Source organism: Hemitrygon akajei, chromosome 2 (assembly GCF_048418815.1).
Source record: "Hemitrygon akajei chromosome 2, sHemAka1.3, whole genome shotgun sequence".
In the NCBI taxonomy this organism is placed as follows: Eukaryota; Metazoa; Chordata; class Chondrichthyes; order Myliobatiformes; family Dasyatidae; genus Hemitrygon; species Hemitrygon akajei.
In genome coordinates this window covers 165,666,565-165,688,734 of record NC_133125.1, presented here as the reverse complement: position 1 = coordinate 165,688,734, position 22,170 = coordinate 165,666,565, and the positions used below count along the sequence as shown (strand labels likewise).

The window sequence follows — 22,170 nt, the reverse complement described above, 5'->3', positions numbered from 1 at the left end:
TCCCCCATCATTATGTCCACACATCACCTTTTCCTGGTTCTCCACCCCCTTCACTTTATGCTGCTGTCCTCTCCCATTAGATTTCCTTCTTCAAGTGTGAGGGTGGGAAAAGGACTCGTTTTTTTTTAGAAACATAGAAAACCTACAGCACAATACTGGCCCTTCAGCCTACAAAGTTGTACTGAACATGGCCTTACCTTAGAAATGACTGGACTTACCCATTGCCCTGTATTTTCCTAAGCTCCGTGTACCTATACGAAAGTCTCTTAAAAGACCCTATCGTATCCGCCTCCACCACCGTTGCTGGCAGCCTATTTCACACACTCACCACTCTCTGAGTAAAAGACTTACTCCTAACATCTCCTCTGTACCTAGTACCTACTCCCCAACACATTAAACCTGTGTCCTCTTGTGGCAACCATTTCAGCCCTAGGAAAAAGCCTCTATCAATGCCTCTCATCATCTTGTACACCTCTATCAGATCACCTCTCATCTGTTGCTCCAAGGAGAAAAGACTGAGTTCACTCAACCTATTCTCATAAGGCATGCTCTCCCATCCAGGCAGAACCCTCGTAAATCTCCTCTGCACCCTTTCTATGGTTTCCACATCCTTCCTGTAGTGAGGCGACCAGAACTGAGCACAGTACTCCAATTGGGGTCTGACCAGGGTCCTATATAGCTGCAACATTACTTGTTGGCTCCTAAATTCAATTCCACAATTGATGAAGGCCAATGGACTCAAAATCCAAGATCCCTCTGATCCTCCACACTGCCAAGAGTCTTACCATTAATACTATATATTGTGCCATCATACTTGACCTACCAAAATGAACCACTTCACACTTATCTTGGTGGAACTCCATTTGCCACTTATCAGCCCAGTTTTGCATCCTGTCAATGTCCCGCTGTAACCTCTGACAGCCCTCCACACTATTCACAACACCTCCAACCTTTGTGTCATCAGTAAACTTACTAACCCACCCCTCCACTTCCTCATCCAGGTCATATACTAAAATCATGAAGAATAAGGGTCCCAGAACAGATTGCTGAGACACTCCACTGGTGACCGACCTTCATGCAGTATATGACCCATCTACAACCACTCTTTGCCTTCTGTGGGAAATCCAGTTCTGGATCCACAAAGCAATGTCCCCTTGGATCCCGTGCCTCCTTACTTTCTCAATAAGCCTTGCATGATGTGCCTTATCAAATGCCTTGCTGAAATCCATATACACTACATCTACTGCTCTACCTTCAATGTGTTTAGTCACATCCTCAAAAAAATTCAATCAGGCTCGTAAAGCATGACCTGCCCTCGACAAAGCCATGCTAACTATTCCTAATCATATTATACCTCTCCAAATGTTCACAAATCCTGCCTCTCAGGATCTTCTCCATCAACTTATCAACCACTGAGGTAAGACTCACTAGTTTATAATTTCCTGGGCCATCTCTATTCCCTTTCTTGAATAAAGGAACAACATCCGCAACCCTCCAATCCTCTGGAACCTCTCCCGTCCCCATTGATGATACAGAGATCATTGCCAGAGGCTCAGCAATCTCCTCCCTCACCTCCCACAGTAGCCTGGGGTACATCTCATCCAGTCCCGGTGACTTATCCAACTCGATGCTTTGCAAAAGCTCCAGCACATCCTCTTTCTTAATATTTTTGTTCTTATTGTACAGGACTGTGCATGACTTTGGTGCATGTATATAGCTAGGCTGCTTAAGGCTTTTGCAAGGTACTTGTCAATGTGGAGTGGAGAGCAAGCTTGTAAATCTGGTGGAGCAAAGGATGCTGCGAATGGTGAGAGTGGAGCACTGCAAGAGGGATGTGGAATGTGGCACAGGAGTGCTGGGTGGTGGGGGGGGGGGGGGGTGAATCCACAGAAGTAGACACACCAGTTCTGAGACAACAGGCAAGATTATTTGATTCCAAATAGTGGTTTATTGATCACCACAGAATGTCTCTGGTGCTTCCTGCTCCCTCCCCTCTCCTTCCCCCCAACCATGATTCCCTTCTCCCTTCCCTCTTTCCACTCTCAGTCCACCATACAGACCCAGATCAGAATCAGGTTCATCATCACTCACATGTCATGAGTTTTTTTGTGGCAGCAGTAAATGTAATAGATAAAGTAGATATTTGCCCAGCATGCTGTTCTGCTAAACATTGTGGACATGCCATTTTGGCACCAAACTGTGACAAGATGAGTGGGATACCTTCAATTAAACAATGTATTTCTCTATGTTTTGATGTACATAGGACAAAGAAGTCTAATCAGTATGATTCCACCCTGCAGTGGAAGGTTCTCTGATGGACAAGCTGCAAATGGGCACTCAGCATCTCAATTGAAAACAGGATCTTCTTCATATCTACTTGTTGGCTTATTCCAACCTTGTACAACCCCAATGTATGTTTCTTCCACCAGTTCTTCAGGTTCCAAACTGTGCAAAATAACCTCTAAGAGGTGGGGGGGGGGGGGGGGGGAAGAAGAGAGAATCTAATTCCTTGTAAACGCCACACTCCTCCCTGTTCAACAGCATCTGATTTGGCATACCCTTTGCCAACAGAATCGGTAGACTCAAATCTGTCGCCTCTTCGATCAAGTATGAGTTTATTCAGAAATAAACATTAGTAACAATCCCTAAACCAATTAAACATGTTCTTTAAAAAAAAACACAGGCAGCTTTCACCAAGTCAATATTCTTTATACAATACATACAATACAGTGAATGACCTTAACTTACCTGGAGTAGACAGGGGTGGGTGGGCAAAGAGGGAGAAAGGAAGCCAAAGTTTTCGCGCTGGGCAAGGTGATCAATAAAGTTCCATGCCTGGGCAATACAGGATTACCTCATGGGGATACAGATCTCTTCAACATGAGTTTCCACACAAACATGCTACATTTTATGGACTATACAGAGAGGGTCCAGGGGTGGAGGGAAATCAAGGAACCTGATGCTGTTAAAACATAGGTGTCCAGAGATCATAAAATTTTATGGCCTCTGAACTCCCAACACCATTCCCCTGAACCATCTCATCACTTGGTCTATAAGTACCAGTCAGTTGTTAGAAAATGGCAGTTCAATGGTACATTGTAGATCATTGATCGATATTCGACTGACTTTTCACTCCAAATTACTGTCTCCACACCAGGACTGTAATTACAATCTCCACACAGAGACAGGAACGATGAAACAGATTCTCTCCAGGCACAGGAGAATCAACGTTGAAGTGGAGGGTGGGTACTAACAGCATCCAGCCCCAGCCCAGGACCCCTAACCCTTCTGTCACACACTGGTGGGAAGCCCAGCGACAAAGTCTGCTTTGGGAAACCGAAACACGAGCATGGAGGTCACTCAAAGCCATCCACGACTGCTGGCTGAATGGATGTACAGGTCTAAACTGAGAATAAATCACTCTGGCCAACACGCACACACACACACGCTTTTTGTTGATGAGACATTTTAAGTATTTTTTTCCACTGAAAGAAATCCATTGGCACCAACTTCAGTTCATGCAGGGCACACAAGTGGAAACCCTGGACAACAAAATAATGTTGTTTAAGAGGGGATGGTCGGGGGGGGGGGGGGGGGGGGAGAACGTGGAGGGAGGATGGAGGGACAGGAGGGTGGGAAAAACTGTTTCTTTTTGTTAAAGTGAACACCGTCTACAGCCTTGCGGCATTTCTTTTGTCTGCGGTCACGTTGTTAAATGTGGTCGCCTGGAGGGGTTGCCCGTCTCTCTAGCGGATGGTCTTGACAGGGCTCTTGAAGTTGCTTGCAGCTTGGAGCTGGAGTTGGTAAGCCATGGGGTGGATCTTGAAGCCATAAAGCCTGGCAGTGGGAAAAGAGGGCAAGAGTTAAAATTCACAAAGGGGTTGGAGGCTTGGACCAAAGGATAAAAAGGGAGCAAGGGGGAGGCATGCTTGTGTGAGGGTCTAGTTATTCTTGACCTCCTCTCAGCTATGAAAACTATTATTCACCCTTTCTTTAGCTGGCACAGTCAGAACACAACACATGGCATTTCATATAGAAAAAAACTCTTCTCATTTCTGTCAGTGGGAACAGAACTGCCTCATCACACTCTCTCAAAGATCCTTCAACCTTCTCAAACATTTCCCCACAACTTTCTCCACTACAAGCAGATTGTTAGCTTGTCTTCCACACTCCCCCTCTGGGCTGCTCACCATAGATCTGTCAGCATATTGCAGGCCGCAAGAATGGAGAGAGGAGTGGTGGTTTCAGACAGAGGATCAGTGATCAGGGCACAGAGCACTTTAAATTAGGGACAGAGTATTTGGGCAAAATATCTACCTTTTCACCTGGAGTTCTGGGGGGAGGGTGTGGAGAAGAGGAGACAAAAAGCTTGTAATCTACTGCACCACTCCAGAGGCAGAGAAACTCCCAGATTAATCCCAGTGCCGTACTCACGCCCCACTGCACACCTCCCACACACACAGCTGCTGTGGTTGATTTGCATTGTAGCTCGTTCCTGTCATTCCAGTAAATCACCGCCAACTGTCAAAAGCCTATGTAATACACAGGAAATGCTGCAGGAATTCAGTTGGTCAGGTAGCAGCCATGACAGAAAGTAAACAGTTGATGGTTAAAACACTGTCCTATGTCCCTCATAGACGCTGGCCTGCTCAGTTCCTCCAGCACTGTGTGTGCGCGCATGCTAGTTACTCCAGCATGTATAGAATCTCTCGTGTCTCAAAAGCTGGTGTCCAGAAAAGCCATAAAATGTTTTGTAAAGCAGAATTTCCTTGCTCTTTGAGCTGGGCAATTCTCTGATAAATCCTTGGATTCAAGTTAATTTACTGTCATCCTATTTTATGTATGTTTAAAATATATAAACTGTATGAAATAATGTCTCTCTGGACCACAGTGCACACATAAACATATCACACACTGCACATGAAACAATATTACCACAAGTTAATAAAATACAATTAAAAATGCATGTATTGTGTAGTAGAGGTAGCCAATAAACTCCTGGTGACAAGACCTTGGTGGCAGGGTATTCATTAGTCTCACAGCTCGAGGGAAGAAGAGGTTATTCAGCCTGGCTGCCCCAGTCCTGATGCTCCTGCACCTCCTTGCTTTTGGTCGTGGCTCAAAGAGATTGTGGGATGAATCCTCGACAATGGGCTCTTTGTCTACAATGTTCCAGGTTGATGTTACCAGGAGGGAGGAGGGAGACACCAGTGATCTTCTCGCTGGTTCTTTTGATCCTTGGTAGGGACTTGAAGTCCAATGCCTTGTGGCTTCTGTACCACACAAACCCATCACCGAACTGTTCTCACAAACTACGGACTCACTTTTCATCTCATGTTCTCAATACTTACTACTTGACTATTTATTATTAGTTTTCCTTTTGTACTTGCAGTTTGTTGTCTTTTGCAACATTGGTTCTATCTTTTTCCTGGTGTGTGCAGTCTTTTTGTTGATTTTATTGTTTCTTGTATTTACTGTGAATGCCCACAAGAAAATAAATCCCAGGGCTGTATATGGTGACATACATGTCCTTTGAAAATAAATTTACTTTGATGCAGCCAGACAGGGCACTCTCAGAGCTCTGCAGAAAGTTGTTGGAATTGGGGTGGGGAGCCTTGCACATTCCAATCTCCTTCAGACCACAACTTTCAGCTAAACTTTCTCAATTGCCTTCTAAACAGTTTGCACATCCACAAGCTCCTCTTGAAACCTGACCCAGCCACTTTGAATTTGTACTGCAGAGAATCAGCCACACCCACAGTGTACTGTCTCGGGCCAAGATCCCAGTCTAAACTGTGTATTCTTCAATTCCTGGCTTGATCTAATTGCCTCTTAAACATTGCTTTTGTAGCTGCTTCCACCATCTCCCCTGACAGTGTGTTCCAGGTACCCAAGAGCCTTGTATAATAAAAAACATATCACAATCTCCTCTAAACTTCCCCTTTCACTTTAAAGAAATGCCTCATCGTATTTGACATTTCCACTCAGAGCAGGGATTGGGGAAGGGGACTATCTACACCTATTTATGCTTCTCATTATTTTAGACACTTCTGTTAAGTCAAACATGCGTTACAAGGCTCAAGATTAGCTTTTATCCCACTGCTGTCAGACTGTTAACTGGACCTTTTGATGGACTCTTGGCCTCAATCCACCTTATGATTTTGCTTTTTGTTTTCTTGCACTGCATTTTCTTTGTAGCTAGCTTTTACACTTCATTCTGCTTTGTAATTTTACCTTGTTCTAGCTCAATGCATTTGCCTTCCTCAACACTGACTCAATTTGCAAATTAATATTTAGGAAATCCTGCACAAGGACTCCCCAATCCCTTTGCAGCTCAGTTTTTCTGAATTTTATTTCCATTTAGAAAATAGTCTACCCTTTTATTTCTTCCAAAGTGCATGACCATACACTTCCCAACACTGTATTCCATCTGCCACTTCTTGGCCCATTCTTCTAATCTGTCTTAAATACTTCTGTAACCTCTCTACTTCCTTAAAACTGCCTGCCCCTCCAAATATATTTGTGTCATCTGCAAATGTTACCACAAAGCCATCAAGATGGACAGACAAACTTTACTGATCCCGAGGGAAATTGGGTTTCGTTACAGTTGCATCTACCAAGAATAGAGTTGAAATATAGCAATATAAAACCAGAAATAAATAAATAATAAGTAAATTATGCCAAGTGGAAATAAGTCCAGGACCAGCCTATTGGCTCAGTGTGTCTGACACTCCGAGGGAGGAGTTGTAAAGTTTGATGGCGGCAGGCAGGAATGACTTCCTATGACGCTCAGTGTTGCATCTCGGTGGAATGAGTCTCTGGATGTAATTGACATATGGTTCCAACTCAGACTCCTGCCGAACACCGCTAGTCACTGGCAGCCAACCAGAAAACTCTCCGTATTTCCATTTTTTGCCTCCTGCCAATCAGCCACAGATTTATCCAGGCTAGAACCTTGCCTATAATAGCGTGGGTTTTGTTAAGGAGACTCATGTACAGCACCTTTCAAAGGCCTTCTTAAAATCCAGGCACACAACATCTAACAACTCTTTGGCTGTCCTGCTTGTTATTTCTTCAAAGAGTTCCAACAAATTTGTCAACAAAATTTTCACCTCAGGAAACCATGCTGACTATGGCCTATTTTATAATGTACCTCCGGGTACTTCAAAACTACATCTTTAACAATGGACTCCAATATCTTCTCAACCACTGGCATCAGGCTAATTGGCTTATAATTTCTTTTCTTCTGCATTGCTCCCTTCTTGACGGGTGGATCTTGAAGACTGCCTGTGCAAAATTGCTGCAGTATGGCATTTGCAAGATCACTAATAGTTAGTTTGTTTAGGGATGAAATAATAACACAAAACAAGAAAGCTGTCTGCACACTTGCTTTCGTAAATCAGGGCATCAAGTATAGCAGTTGGGCATCATGTTAAAATCGTACAAGACATTGGTGAGGCCGGCTTTACAGTATCATGTGCAGTTCTGGTTACCTACATATAGGAAGGATGCAAGTAAGAATGAAAGAGTGCAGAGAAAAACAACAAGGATGTTGCTAAGACGAGGGTCTGAGTTATAGGGAGAGACCGAATAGACCATAAGATATAGGAGTAGAATTAGGCCAGTTGGTCCAGCACGTCTGCTCCGCCATTTTATTATAGCTGATCCATTTCCCTCTTAGCCCCAATCTCCTGCTTTCTACCCATAACCCTTCATGCCCTGACTAATCAAAAATCTAGCAAACTCTGCCTTAAATATACTCAACGATTTGGCCTCCACCTTCGTTGTGGCAATGAATTTCACATTCACCACTCACTGGCTAAAGAAATTCTTCTTCATCTCTGCTCTAAAAGGACAGCCCTGTATTCTGAGGCTATTTCCTCTGGTCCTAGACTCCCCTACCAATGGAAGCATCCTCTCCACATCCACTCTATCAAGGCCTTTCAATACTTAATAGGTTTCAATGAGATTCCACCCCCACCCCCTATTCTTCTGAATTCCAGTGAATACTGCCCAGTAACCTTTTCATTCCTGGAATCATTCTTGTGAACCTCCTGTGAACCCTCTCCAGTGTCAGCACACCTATCTAAGGGGCCCAAAACTGCTCACCAGTGCCTTAAATCCTCAGCATTACATTGTTGCTTTTATATTCTAGTCCTCTCGAAATGAATGCTAACATTGCATTTGCCTTCCTCATCACCCACTCAATCTGCAAATTAACTGTAGGGAATCCTACACAAAGGACCCCAGTCCCTTTGCATCTTGAAGTTTTGAATTTTCTCTCCATTTAATTTATTTCTTCTACCAAAGTGCATGACCATACACTTGCCGTAAATAGGTTAGGTCTTCATTCACTGGAGCATAGGAGAATGAGGGGAGATCTTTTGGAGGTGTACACGATAATGAGGGGTATAGATAGGGTGAACCCATTCAGGTTTTTCCCTTCTGGTTGGGTGAGAAAGCAATTAGAGGTCACAGGTTTAAATTAAATGGGGAAAATATTTAAGGGGAAACAGAGAGGGGACTTCTTCACCTAGAGAATGGTATGAGTGTGAGAGGGGTATGGAGGGTTTTGGTCCAGGTGCAAGTAGATGGGATTAAGCAGAACAGGCTGGCATGGATTAGATGGGTTGAAGGGCCTGTTTGTGAGCTGGAGTGCTCAATGACCAAGTACTGTTGGAATGCTGGCCTTCTCGGGAGGAGCAAGTAATGCTTGATGTGTGCTGCCTTAGGCTGATCTCCACCCTGAATGCTATTTTCCACCCCAAGAACTGCACGACATGATCCCGGCTTCAAGAAGATGCAGTGAAAATCTGCCAAACAATAAGAAAGCATTTTATGAGGGAAGTCTGTACAACATTTTGCATCATGGACTGGTGTGGAAACTCCAGTGCCCAGGAACAGAAAAGTCTACAGAAAGTGGTGGAAACAGCCCAGTCCATTCTAGAACAAGCCTCATCACTGAGCACAATGACAAGGACTGCTGCCACAAGAGAGCACAAGGGCCCTGATGGAATGCCCTACTCGCTCCTACTAGCACTGGGCAGGAGGTACAGAAGCCTTGGGTCCCAAAACACCAGGTCCAGGAGCAGTTCATTACCCTACAACCATCAGGTCCTAAACAGGTGTGAATAACTTCACTCACCTCAAGGCTGGACTGACTCCACAACCTATAAGCTCACGTTCAGGGATTCTACAACTGAATAAATTTTATTTATATTTTTATATTTGTATGATTTGACTTATTTTGCACATTGACCCTCTTTGTTACTTATAGCTTTCATAAATTATACAGCATTTCTTTATTTTCCTGTAAATGCCTGCAAGAAAATGAATCTCAAGGTGTCAGACTATATACGTAACTTTGATAATGAATTTACTTTGGACTTTGATGCTATGGCTCATAACTGATGAACACACACCTGCCGGCTCTCTCCTACGTGCTCAGTATCCAGCACTGAATTGGGGGAGGCAGGGGGGTAGGGTTACAGAACCCATGATCATACTGTAAGGCTACTTCAGACTAGTCTTTAAAGGAGCAGTTTCCACTGTCCCACGGCAACACTAGTTTCTTGCTCCAGACCAGTATTCACTGGATTTAACAGTCTCAAACTCATTTCACACATGGCACGGCGCTTGTAGAAACAAAGAGGACACACTCAGTCTGCTTTGGAATCAGTCAACAGTCTCAGGCAGTGGGGTGAAGTATCAAGCCGTGACATCACACTGGGGTGTTGTTTCGTTGCAGTTTGTCCCAGAGTTTGCCAAGAGTTAACGGGGGGGGCGGGTGAGCGAGGAGAATAATATTTGGGGAGACCAAAAGCTGCAACATGTTCCAAAATGGTAGTGCGCAAGGCAGAAAGCCACACAGGATAGAAACAGGCCATTCAGCCCACTGTCTGTGCTGACCATTTACACTAATCCTGTTTTATACCCTCTCTCATTATCATGAACGAGGGACAACTGACAGCAGCCCGTTAATCTAACAACCCACAATGTCTTTCAGTTGAACCCAAGTTGCTGGCAGTGTGAGGCAACAGCCATACTAACTGCACCACCTCTCCTGCCACACAGGGAGGACCTTTTAATCTGGCATAGAAAACCTTGGCCAATTAGCCCTATGCTATTGACTTGGTACATGCTAATACTTACCAACTCACTCAAGCAACATATCCTTGCATTCTTTACTTCCTTTGCAGATACCAGAGCCTTTTATACAAGCTGATGAACATTCAGGGAATGGAAGGATATGGATCATATGCAGACAGGGATTAGTTTAAGTTGACACCTTGCTTGTCACAAGGCACTCTGGTGCAAGGGGCCCTTTCCTGTACTGCGCTTATGTATTTAGTTAGTCCCGTAAAGGAACCCATAGTGTTCAGCTCCTCCACCAACTGTAAAAAAGTCCCATCTTCTCATTATGGAATTTCCATCTCCATAACTGGATCTTCCCCACTTACAACAGTAATCGTGGAATCAGCTATCCCAAATAACTTTGGGCAAAGAGGTGGTGTTCAGGAGTGAGGTACGTCTGCCGGTTGAGTGCTGTTGCAACAGTAACCTTGCACTCAACATCAATAAGAGCAACACATTGATTGTGGACTTTTGGAAGGGGAGGTCAGGGGTACATCATCGAGTGGTCGGCAGAGGAAAGACTGAGCAGCTTCAAGTTTCTGTATGTCAACATCCCAGAGGATCTGTCCTGGGCCCAACATACTGATGCAATCACAAAGGCAGCACACCAGGGTCAACATTTTGGCTCAAGACTCTTCATTTGGACCAGATACACCTGCTGCCTGTTTCCCCTGACAGATGCTGCCTTATCCATACCAAACGGCAGTTATACAACTACGGTAGTCAGAATCCTCTCCACTATATATCTGTAGAAATCTATTTTGAGCATTCTAAAAATGCCAGAAATTCATGTATAACTTGTCCAACCTGCCTTTTCCAGCCACAGCTACTGAAACTGGAAGGAAAGGTTTTGCTGGTGTCACTGCATTCCAGTGGTGGGCCTGATTTGGTCTTTGATTAGCTGAAGGACAGCTACAACCATGAGCCCACTGCACAGAATAGGATTCAAAGGCTAGGCAGAAAGCTTAATAGCTAGTGAAAAATTTCTTCTGCAACCCATTTCCTCCAGCCTATATTTTATTTCTGCTTGCTAACCCAACCAGTGCTGAAGTTCACAGCAGCCAACTACCAACGTAACTTGCAGATGTTTGAATCTGGAGCCATGCACAAAATGCTGGAGGAACTCAGTGAATTAGGCATCATCAATGGAGGGATTCATCACTGGGGACACACACCATCCAGGACGTGCCCTCATCTCATTACTACAGAGAGGAGGGACTGAAGACCCACACTCGTTTTCAGAACAGCTTCTCCCCTCTGCCATCAGATTTCTGAACGGTCCATGAACACTACTACCTCACTGTTTTTTTGGTGTATACTTCCTGTTGTAATTTATAGCAATTTTATTCTTTGTACTGCTACCAGGAAACAAATGTTGAGAGATATGTCAGTGATAATAAACTGATTCTAAAAGTGACTGTGCCAAAAGCTCAGAATCAAGTGCTTGCCGGAGAGAGAGGGGGAAGAAAGAAGAATGACCTATAGCTCTCCTTTAACTAATCAAAGACCTGCAGGACTTCTGAGCAAGTCAGGCGTTACACTGGAATGGCACTGACACCAGCAAAACAATAGCTGTGAAGTATGCATTCATGCGAGATCTATGGCTGGAAAAAGCAGATACGAAAGGTTATACTCAAATTTCTGACTCAAAACAAATTTCTACAGATGTATGGTGGAGAGCATTCTGACTGGCTGTATCACTGCCATTTGATATAGAGACACCAATGTTCAAGGTAAAATTTATTATCAGCGTACATAATGTCACCATATTCAACCCGCAGATTCTTTTTCTGTGCGTATACTTAGCAAATCTACAGAACAGTAACTGTAAACAGTAAACACCACGAATTGCCAATGTGCAAATGCAGATAACAAATAAATAGCAATAAATAACAAGCATGAAACAATAAGGTGAGAGTCCCTGAATGAGTGCAGTTATCCCCTTTTGCTCAAAAGCCTAATGGTTGAGGGGTAGCAACTGCTTTTGAACCTGGTGGTGCTAGTCCTGAGGCAATATTTCTTTCCACAGATGCTGCCTGACCCACTGGGTAGAGGTTCAGTGCCGCCCTGAATTGCTGAGGTCTTCCAATTTTGTGTGAGGGGCTCCAGATTCCAGTCTCTTGTGTCTCTTCAATTGCCAACTGGAGCACAGTCACCACCAATGTTCGCTCTAAGGTGCGCAAACACACACATTTTGCTACTACTGCACAAAGGAATTTAAACTGCACACAAAAGGTTTTCACCCTCTACCATACTGATATGTTAAGTATATTTCTCGATCATACACAATCACATTTCCTTTTCCAGTTTCTGATGCAGATGGCATGACGAAGATTTCTCTGCAGATCTTAGAACTGGTTTATCTATACCGTTTTTATTGAAGAAATTATTCAGTGCACAAATGTTGTCACTGGGCAAAAATTGCACAAGTTTTTTGTGTATACCAGTCATTACAAATTAAAGGGAACATCGGTCACAATCATCCACCCTTACCTTGGAACAAACTGGTTCGCTGGCCTCTTGGGTCTGTACTCTGGGTGGACCATGAACAGCATGTGGGGGAAGCCCGTGCCGAAGTATGCGCCATCCGTGTGATGGTGCCGTGAGGACTTTGGCGTGTACACGTCCATGCACTTGGGGCAGTACAGCTTCACCATGGCCTCACCGGGGATGTCAGACAAACCTGGTGGTGGGAAGACTGAGCAATTAGGAACCAAATACTGAGCAGCCAAAAATAACTTACTGACATCTTAAAATCATTCATCATAAACCTAGTCATCATCTGATCTGTGGCGAGCCTTTCGAACAGCTAATCATTTGCAATACACACAAAATGCTGGAGATCTGAAGTGGAAAGAGTGAGCAATTTCAAGTTCCTGGGTACCAATATCTCTGAGGATCTAATCTATAAAGGAGGAAAGAGAGTGCCTATTTTTCCATTAGGAGTTTGAGGGGGTTTGGTACGTCATCTAAAGCACTCGTAAATTTCCACAGATGAACACTAGCCTCTGTAGTTCCAGGACATCTTCAAGAAGCAATGCCTGAAAAAAACAGCAGCATCCATCATTAAGGACCAGCGTCACCCAGGACATGCCGTCTTATTTCTACCATCAGGAAAAAGGAACACACACTCAGTGATTCAGGAACAGTTTCTTCTCCTCTGCCGTCCAAGTTCTGAATGGACACTGAACCCATGAACACTACCTCTCCACTTTTATTTCTGTTTTTGCACCATTCCTTTAACTATCATACATACTTACTGTAATTCAGTTTCTTTTCCCCCTGTTATGTATTGCCGCGTACTGCTACCACAAAGTTAACAAACTTCATGGCATATGCCAGTGATACTAAACCAGATTCTGATTCGGAGGAACTCAGCAAGTCAGGCAGCATCTGGGCCTAGACGTCAACATGACAGGGTATTGGTGATGCTTACTCCTCGGAACTTGCAGCTCTTTACCCTCTCAATCGCAACATCGTTTATGTGGACAGAAGCATTGGCATTGCACCCCTCCCCACCCTGAAGTCAAAGCTCTTGTGTTTTGTTGACATTGAGGGAAAGGTTGTTGTCATTACGTGATATCATCCCACTCCCTCCCTTTCCTCTCTGTACTCCGGCTCATAGTTTCTGATACAGCCCACTATGGGTGACAGGGTTTACTGTCTCTTGGAGACCTACGCTGGGAGTCAAAAAGCATGGCATCCACTTGCTCTCCCTGTCATACTGCCATGGCTTGCATTGATGTAGATAGCTAGGATGCAACATCCATGTTCAACCCCGATCAAAAAAAAAAGCTGAGGCTTTATAAGGCATTGGTCAGACCACATTTGGAGTATGATGAATTTTTGGCCCATTTCTAATAAAGGATGTGCTGGAGAGGATCCACACGAGGTTTACGAGAATTATCCTAAAATAAAGGGGTTAACATACTGTAGGCAATTGGTGCCTCTGGGCTTTAAGAATGAGGGGATCTGATTGAAAGGCCTTGATAGAGAGAAGGCACAGAGGATGTTTCCAATAGTGGGGGAGTTAGGACCAGAGGACACAGACTCTGAATACAAACTAATTCCTCTAGAACAGAAGTGAGGAATTTCTTTAGTCAAGTTTATTTAGATCACATTTAAAAACAACCCTCGTTGACCAAAGTGCTGTACAGATCAGAGCAGATAGCTAAAATCACAAATACAAGAAACACAAGACATAACCAACAAGGCAAACAGTTTAGGCACAGAAGAAACACAAGGGCCCAGGAACAAGCCAAAAATCAGCCACATCAGGAGGATTCAAACACTAGTGAATAAAAGTAAGATTTGAGCCTGGATTTAAAAGAGTCGATGGAGGAGGCCAATCTGATAGGGAGGGGAATGCTGTTCCACAGTCTAGGGGCTACAATAGCAAAGGCGCGGTCACCTCGAGCTTAAATTTAGATCGTGGGACAGCCAGGAGCCCCAAGTCAGCCAACCTGAGGGACCTGGAAGTAGAATAAGGGGTTAGAAGGTCTGTGATGTAAGGCGGGGCAGCCCATTTAGGGCTTTATAAGGAAACAGAAGAATCTGAACCGTACTGGCAGCCAGTGGAGGGAGGCCAGGATAGGAGTAATATGGTCCCTCTTCCGGGCACCTGTCAGGAGCCTAGCTGCGGCATTCTGGACCAGTTGCAGACGGGTCAGGGACGACTGACTAATCCAGAGAGTTGGAGTAGTCCACGCCGGAAGATATAAGGGCGTGGATGACTTTCTCGAGATCTTTGAAAGAGAGAAACTGCTTGATTTCGGCAATAGTCTGAAGCTGGAAAAAACTGGCTTTTAGTACTGCATTAACTTGCTTGTCAAACTTAAATGTGGAATCAAATATCACTCCGAGGGATTTGACATGGGGTTTGACAAGGGTGGACAGGTTACCAAGACTGTTGGTAATCACTTTGATGGAGTCAGAGGGGCCAAATAGGACAACTTCAGACTTGCCTTCATTCAGCTGTAAGAAGTTTTGTGCCATTCAACACTTTATGTTCTCAAGGCAGTTCATGAGGCTTTAGCCAGAGGATCGTGAACCTGTGGAATTTACTGCCACAGATTATTATAGAGCCAAAGTCATTAGATATTTAAAGAGGAGCTTGATAAGCTCCTGGTTAGTAAGGGCAATCAATGGCTACCAGGTGATGGGAGAATGGGGTTGAGAGTGAATAAGCCTTGATGGGCCAAATGGCCTAATTCTGCTCCTATGTCTTATGGTACATCACCTCTGCCCCCAAGAGGTCAGACTGCAGGGAGTTCATTGCATCAATGTCAACCTCCCAACACCAAGGAGGACTGAGCAAGCAGCACAATCAGTGTGCTGAAGAGAGCACTAAAAAAAAGTTAACTGCACACTCCTCCCGTTTGCAACCTTTTGAGTCCAAGCTGCCAACTTGTGCAGTAGATGCTGTCTTACTGAAGACCTGCATGAGAGAACAGCATTGGTTGTTTGTGGAGTTCACTGCTCTGCAGAGGACCAGTATGGACTCAACAGGCCAGATAATACATCCTTTATCAAAGTTTTAGGAACAGCTTCTCCCCCTTCATCATCCAAGTGGCCCATAGATCAAACCTCACTATTTTATTCTGTTTGCATTATCTTTTTCATATTTATTGAACCTTGCAGTATTTTTAAGCATTGTGATTTACTACTGCCACAAAACAAATTTTATGACATAGGCTAGTGATAACACACACAAAATGCCAGAGGAACTCAGCAGGTCAGAGAGCATCAATGGAAATGAATGAACAGTTCAACAATTCAGGCCGAGCCCCTTCAGGGCTGGAAAGGAACACCTCAGAATAAAAAGTTGGAGGAGGGATAGGAGGTGATAGGTGAAGCCAGATGAATGGGTAACATAAAGGGCTGCAGAAGGAGAAATATGATAGGAGAGCTGAATGGACCATGAGGAAAAGGGGAGGAGGAAGAACATCAAGGCAGCTGAGGAGAAGAGGACAGATAAGAGGTGTCTGAGTGGAGAGTAGGAGAGGGAAGGGAGAGGAGAAAAAAAAAATACTGGAAGAAATTGATGCTCATACCTACAGGTTGGAGGCTACCTAGACAGAATATGAAGTGCTGCTCGTAGCTGAATATGACTAGGGATAAAAATTAAAATGGTTGGCCAACAGGAAATCCACCTTTGGCAAATAGAGCAGAGGTGCTTGACAAAGCAGCCCCCCAGTTACACTGGGTCTCATCAATACAGAGGCCGCATCAGGCCCAACAGATTCACAGGGGAGGTGTTGCCTCAGCTGGAGTAGCACTCCTGTCACTTGCATTGATATGTGTCAGGAGGGAGATGAGAGGGGAGGGACGAACGGACAAGGGAATCACAGAGAGAGCAATGCCTGTGGAAAGCATAATTTGAGGGGGGGTGCAGAGGAGGGGAGGTAAAGATGGTAGCAGGATGCTGATGAAGATGGCAGAAGTTGCGGAGCGTATATTGGATGCAGAGGCTCATGGGATGTCAGGTGGCAGTGATACAAATCTGATACTGAACAATACCCTTGTGTGACAACACGGGGATAAGTCCATCATCTTTCAGAAGGAGACAGCAGAGTCAAAGTGACCTACATCAGACTCAACCATCCAGCAATCATTTTCACCACATAACCTGTGACTTTCCTATCCTACTTGACAAACCAGATTTGCTTCTAACCTGGGCTCAGGAATCTCAAGATAACATGGCACCCAGGAACACAATGGGTGTGAGGGATAACACAATCTCTCACTGCCAAAGCAGTCTTTAAACTACACAGGTTAAAGAACAGTACAGCGCAGGAACAAGCCCTTTGACCCATTATGTTAAGGCCATAAGACCTAGGAGCAGTGTAAGATATTCAGCCGATTGAGTCTGCAATGCCATTCGATCACGGCTGATTTGTTTTGCCCCTCAACCCCACTCTCCTGCATTCCTTCTCCTTATAACTGACGACAGCCCTCTGCTTGCTTTCTGGTCTTACTGCTGTTGACTAGATTACCATAGTTGAACATTGTAGGTGGATAATATACATAGTCATACATGGTCAAGCTGAAGAGGGTGCAGAAGAAATTTACAAAGACGTTGGCTGGTTTAGAGGACCTGAGTGACAGGGAGAAGTGGGCCATGCTGGGTCTTTATTCCTTGGAGCGCAGGAGAATGAGAGGTGACCTCATAAGTTCATAAAATCATGAGGTGTATAGATAAGGCAGACAGTCATATCTTTGTCCCAGGAAAAAAGCCCGAGGGCACAGGTATGAGACGGGAGGGATTTAAGGGACCTGAGAGGTAACTTTTTTTTTGGAAGTAATACTGGCAGATGTAATTGCAACTTTTTAGAGATATTTGCATAGGTATGTGGAGGGGAGGGGCTTGGAGGGTTATAGGCTGAACACAGAAACTGAATAGGACACTGGGTCAGCAGGCACCATAGGGGCTGAAGGACAGTTTCCATGCTGTATTATTTGACAGCATCATTGTTTCAAAACATGATAGTTTTGGCTACTGTTCTTTTGGGCTGAGAAACCACCCCACGTTACAGCTTTGAATATTGGAAAATAACAAATTCCTGCACAAAAATTTGAGAATAAATCTTGAAACTTTTATAAAATATCCTCCCTTCCCCACCCCAAACTAGGGTTTCTTGGCACACAGCGGACGGCAGCACTTTGCATTACAGAAAATTCCTACGCAGACCAATTACCATGAACATAGCCTCCCAGCTCACAACGTGGGCCTCACCTGTCCATGAAGAACGTTCTTTCTGTACTTACCAATGGGAAGCATGGGCTGGTTCTCGCAGTACACTCGAGGGCAGTAGCCAAAATCTCCTTGCTGGTACTTCTCCAGCTGAAAACAAACAGAGTTCAATTATACACAGCAACAAACACATCCCAGTGATAGAAAATATGACCCGAGTCCAGGTCAATTACAACCTTTCCAATCAATAGTGTTTTGTTTAACAAGGGTATTAAGACATAGTACAACAACAGAGGCAATTCTTAGCAGCAATGCTATTCAATGCTTGATGAGGCTTGAGGAGCTGAACAGACTCCTGCAGTTATCCTATCTCAGTCCACTTGGTTTTGATGGAGTACAGTGCTGGTAAATTCAAGGTTATCCACTTTGGAAGGAAAAGTAAAAGAGCAGATTGTATTTAAATAGTTAAAAACTGCAGCATGCCTCTGTGCAGAAGAACTTGGGAGTGTTTGTGTATGAATCACAAAAGGGTTGATTTGCAGGTACAGCAGGCTATGAAGGTGGCAAATGGAATGTTGGCCTTCATTGCTAGAGGGATTGAATTTAAGAGCAGGGAGGTTATGCTGCAACTGTACAGTGTACTGGTGAGGCTGCACCTGGAGTACTGCGCGCAGATCTGGCCTTACTGAGGAAGGATATACTGACTTTGGAGCCAGTGCAGAGGAGGTTCACCAGCTTGATTCCAGAGAAAAATGGGTTAGACTATGAGGAGAGACTGAGTTGCCTGGGACTGCACTCGCTGGAATTCAGAAGAATAAGAGGAGATCTTATAGAAAAATAAAATTATGAAAGGGATAGATAAGATAGAGGCAGGAAAGTTGTTTCCACTGGTAGGTGAGACTAGAACTAGGGGACATAGCCACCAGATTCGGGAGAGTAGATTTAGGACGGAGATGAGGAGGAACTGCTTTTCCCAGAAAGTAGTGAATATGTGGAATTCTCTGCCCAATGAAGTAGTGGAGGCTACCTCAGTAAATACATTTAAGACAAGGTTGGGCAGATTTTTGCATAGTAGAGGAATTAAGGGTTATGGAGAAAAAGCAGGTAGGTAGAGATGAGTCTTTAATTAGCAGACATTGAAGGGACAATACCGAAACTTAAATTGAATAAGTATCAGAAAAAAATTATAAAAATTGCATTGGCAGTAGCCAAAAAAGTTATCGCAGTTACTCGGAAATCTGATTTATATTTAACTATGGATCGTTGGAATAATGAAATATATAGTTGTATTCCACTTGAAAAAATTACATACAATCTAAGAAATGAATATGATATATTTTTGAAAATTTGGCTCCCATATCTACAAAAGATAGGATTAAATACATAGGTCCTTTGAAGAGAAAATTATAAAGTAATTGGGGAAAGTAAAAGTAAAAATTAAAATTATTTTGAACTCCATGGGGCATGTGGGGATCCTCTGATATCCAGGCAATCTTTCTCTTCTTTTTTTTCTTTCTTTAGATAAGGGTTAAGGGAAGGGGGGGAGGGTTAATATTATTTTTTCTCTTTCTTACTATTTTATCATTACATTTATTCTTTGTAATTTTCTAAAAAATTAATAAATAAATAAATTGGGGGGAGAAAAGGTAGAGATGAGTCCGTGGCCAGATGGCCTACTCCTGCTCCTATTTCCTATGGTCTTATATATAACAGAACAGTATAGGCCTTTTGGCCCACGATGGTGTAACTTACTCTAATATCACCCTACCCCTTCCTTCCTACATAGTCCTCAATTTTGTTATCAACCATGCGCCCAACTAAGAGTCGCATAGGTCTCCCTCGACCACCACCCTGGCAGTGCACTCCATACATAGAACATAGCCCTTCGGCCCACAATGTTGTGCCAACCCTCAAACTCTGCCTCCCATATAACCCCCCCCACCATTTTAAATTCCTCCATATACCTGTCTTGCAGTCTCTTAAATTTCACTAGTGTATCTGCCTCCACTACTGACTCAGGCAGCGCATTCCACGCACCAGTCTCTGAGTGAAAAACCTTCCTCTAATATCCCCCTTGAACTTCCCTCTCCTTACCATAAAGCCATGTCCTCTTGTACTGAGCAGTGGTGCCCTGGGGAAGAGGTGCTGGCTGTCCACCCTATCTATTCCTCCTAATATCTTGTACATCTCTATCACGTCTCCTCTCATCCTCCTTCTCTCCAAAGAGTAAAGCCCTAGCTCCCTTAATCTCTGATCATAATCCATACTCTCTAAACCAGGCAGCATCCTGGTAAATCTCTTCTGTATCCTTTCCCATGCTTCCACATCCTTCCCATAGTGAGGCAACCAGAACTGGACACAGTACTCCAAGTGTGGCCTAAGTAGAGTTTTATAGAGCTGCATCATTACATTGCGTCTCTTAAACTCTATCCTTCGACTTATGAAAGCTAATACCCCATAAGCTTTCTTAACTACCCGATCTACCTGTGAGGCAACTTTCAGGGATCTCTGGACATGTACCCCAGATCCTTCTGCTCCTCCACACTCCCAAGTATCCTGCCATTTACTTTGTACTCTGCCTTGAAGTTTGTCCTTCCAAAGTGTACCACCTCACACTTCTCTGGGTTGAACTACATCTGCCACTTCTGCATCCTATCAATGTCTCTCTGCAGTCTTTGACAATCCTCTAAACTATCTACAACACCACCAACCTTTGTGTTGTCTGCAAACGCCAACCCACCCTTCTACCCTCACATCCAGGTCGTTAGTAAAAATCACAAAAAGTAGAGGTCCCAGAACAGATCCTTGTGGGACACCACTAGTCACAACCCTCCAATCTGAATGTACTCCCTCCACCACAACCCTCTGCCTTCTGCAGGCAAGTCAATTCTGAATCTACCTGGCCAAACTTTCCTGGATCCCATGCCTTCTGACTTTCTGAATAAGTCTGCCGTGTGGAACCTTATCAAATGCCTTACTAAAATCCATGTAGATCACATCCACTGCACTACCCTCATCTATATGCCTGGTCACCTCCTCAAAGAACTCTATCAGGCTTGTTAGGCACGATCTGCCCTTCACAAAGCCATGCTGACTGTCCATGATCAGACCATGATTCTCTAAATGCCCATAGGTCCTATCTCTAAGAATCTTTTCCAACAGCTGTCTCACCACAGACGTAAGGCTCACTGGTCTATAATTACCTGGACTATCCCTACTACCTTTTTTAAACAAGGGGACAACATTCGCCTCCCTTCAATCCTCCGGTACCATTCCCGTGGATGAGGACATAAAGATCCTAGCCAGAGGTTCAGCAATCTCTTCCCTCGCCTCGTGGAGCAGCCTGGGGAATATTCCGTCAGGCCCCAGGGACTTATCCGTCCCAATGTATTTTAACAACTCCAACACCTCCTCTCCCTTAATATCAACATGCTCCAGAACATCAACCTCACTCATATTGTCCTCACCGTCATCAAATTCCCTCTCATTGGTGAATACTGAAGGGAAGTATTCATTGAGGAACTCGCTCACTTCCACAGCCTCCAGGCACATTTTCCCACCTTTATCTCTAATTGGACCTACCTTCACTCCTGTCATCCTTTTTTTCTTCACATAACTGAAGAATGCCTTGGGGGTTTTCCTTTACCCTACTCGCTAAGGCCTTCTCATGCCCCCTTCTTGCTCTTCTCAGCCCCTTCTTAAGCTCCTTTCTTGCTACCCTGCTACCCATCTGATCCTTGCTTCCTAAACCTCATGTATGCTGTCTTCTTCCACCTGACTAGATATTCCACTTCACTTGTCACCCATGGTTCCTTCACCCTACCATTCTTTATCTTCCTCACCGGGACAAATTTATCCTTAATATCCTGCAAGATATCCCTGAACATCGACCACATTTCCATAGTACATTTCCCTGCAAAAACATCATCCCAATTCACACCCACAAGTTCTAGCCTTATAGCCTCATAATTTGCCCTTCCCCAATTAAAAATTTTCCTGTCCTCTCTGATTCTATCCTTTTCCATGATAATGCTAAAGGCCAGGGAGCGGTGGTCACTGTCCCCCAGATGCTCACCCACTGACAGATCTGTGACCTGACCCGGTTCGTTACCTAATACTAGATCTAGTATGGCATTCCCCCTAGTCGGCCTGTTAACATACTGTGACAGGAATCTGCCCTGGACACACTTAAACTCTGCCCCATCCAAACCCTTGGAACTAATCAGGTGCCAATCAATATTAGGGAAGTTAAAGTCACTCATGATAACAACTCTGTTATTTTTGCACCATTCCAAAATCTGCCTCCCAATTTGCTCCTCGATATCTCTGCTGCTACCAGAGAA

General features: G+C 44.2%; 1 protein-coding gene across 3 annotated transcripts in view; it reads right to left on the bottom strand.

Annotated features, from left to right (window-relative positions):
• Window positions 1–2,598: 2,598 nt before the first annotated feature.
• The window catches only part of csnk2b (casein kinase 2, beta polypeptide), a 62,951-nt gene continuing 43,379 nt past the window's right edge, over window positions 2,599–22,170 (bottom strand). For all 3 annotated transcript variants that reach the window (XM_073031633.1, XM_073031629.1, XM_073031642.1), the window contains 3 exons: window positions 17,902–17,977; window positions 12,628–12,817; window positions 2,599–3,837 (listed from right to left, as the gene is read on the bottom strand). In XM_073031633.1, the coding sequence (XP_072887734.1) occupies window positions 3,747–3,837; window positions 12,628–12,817; window positions 17,902–17,977 (357 nt within the window). In that variant the 3' untranslated portion in view covers window positions 2,599–3,746. The remainder of the gene's footprint in view (window positions 3,838–12,627; window positions 12,818–17,901; window positions 17,978–22,170) is intronic.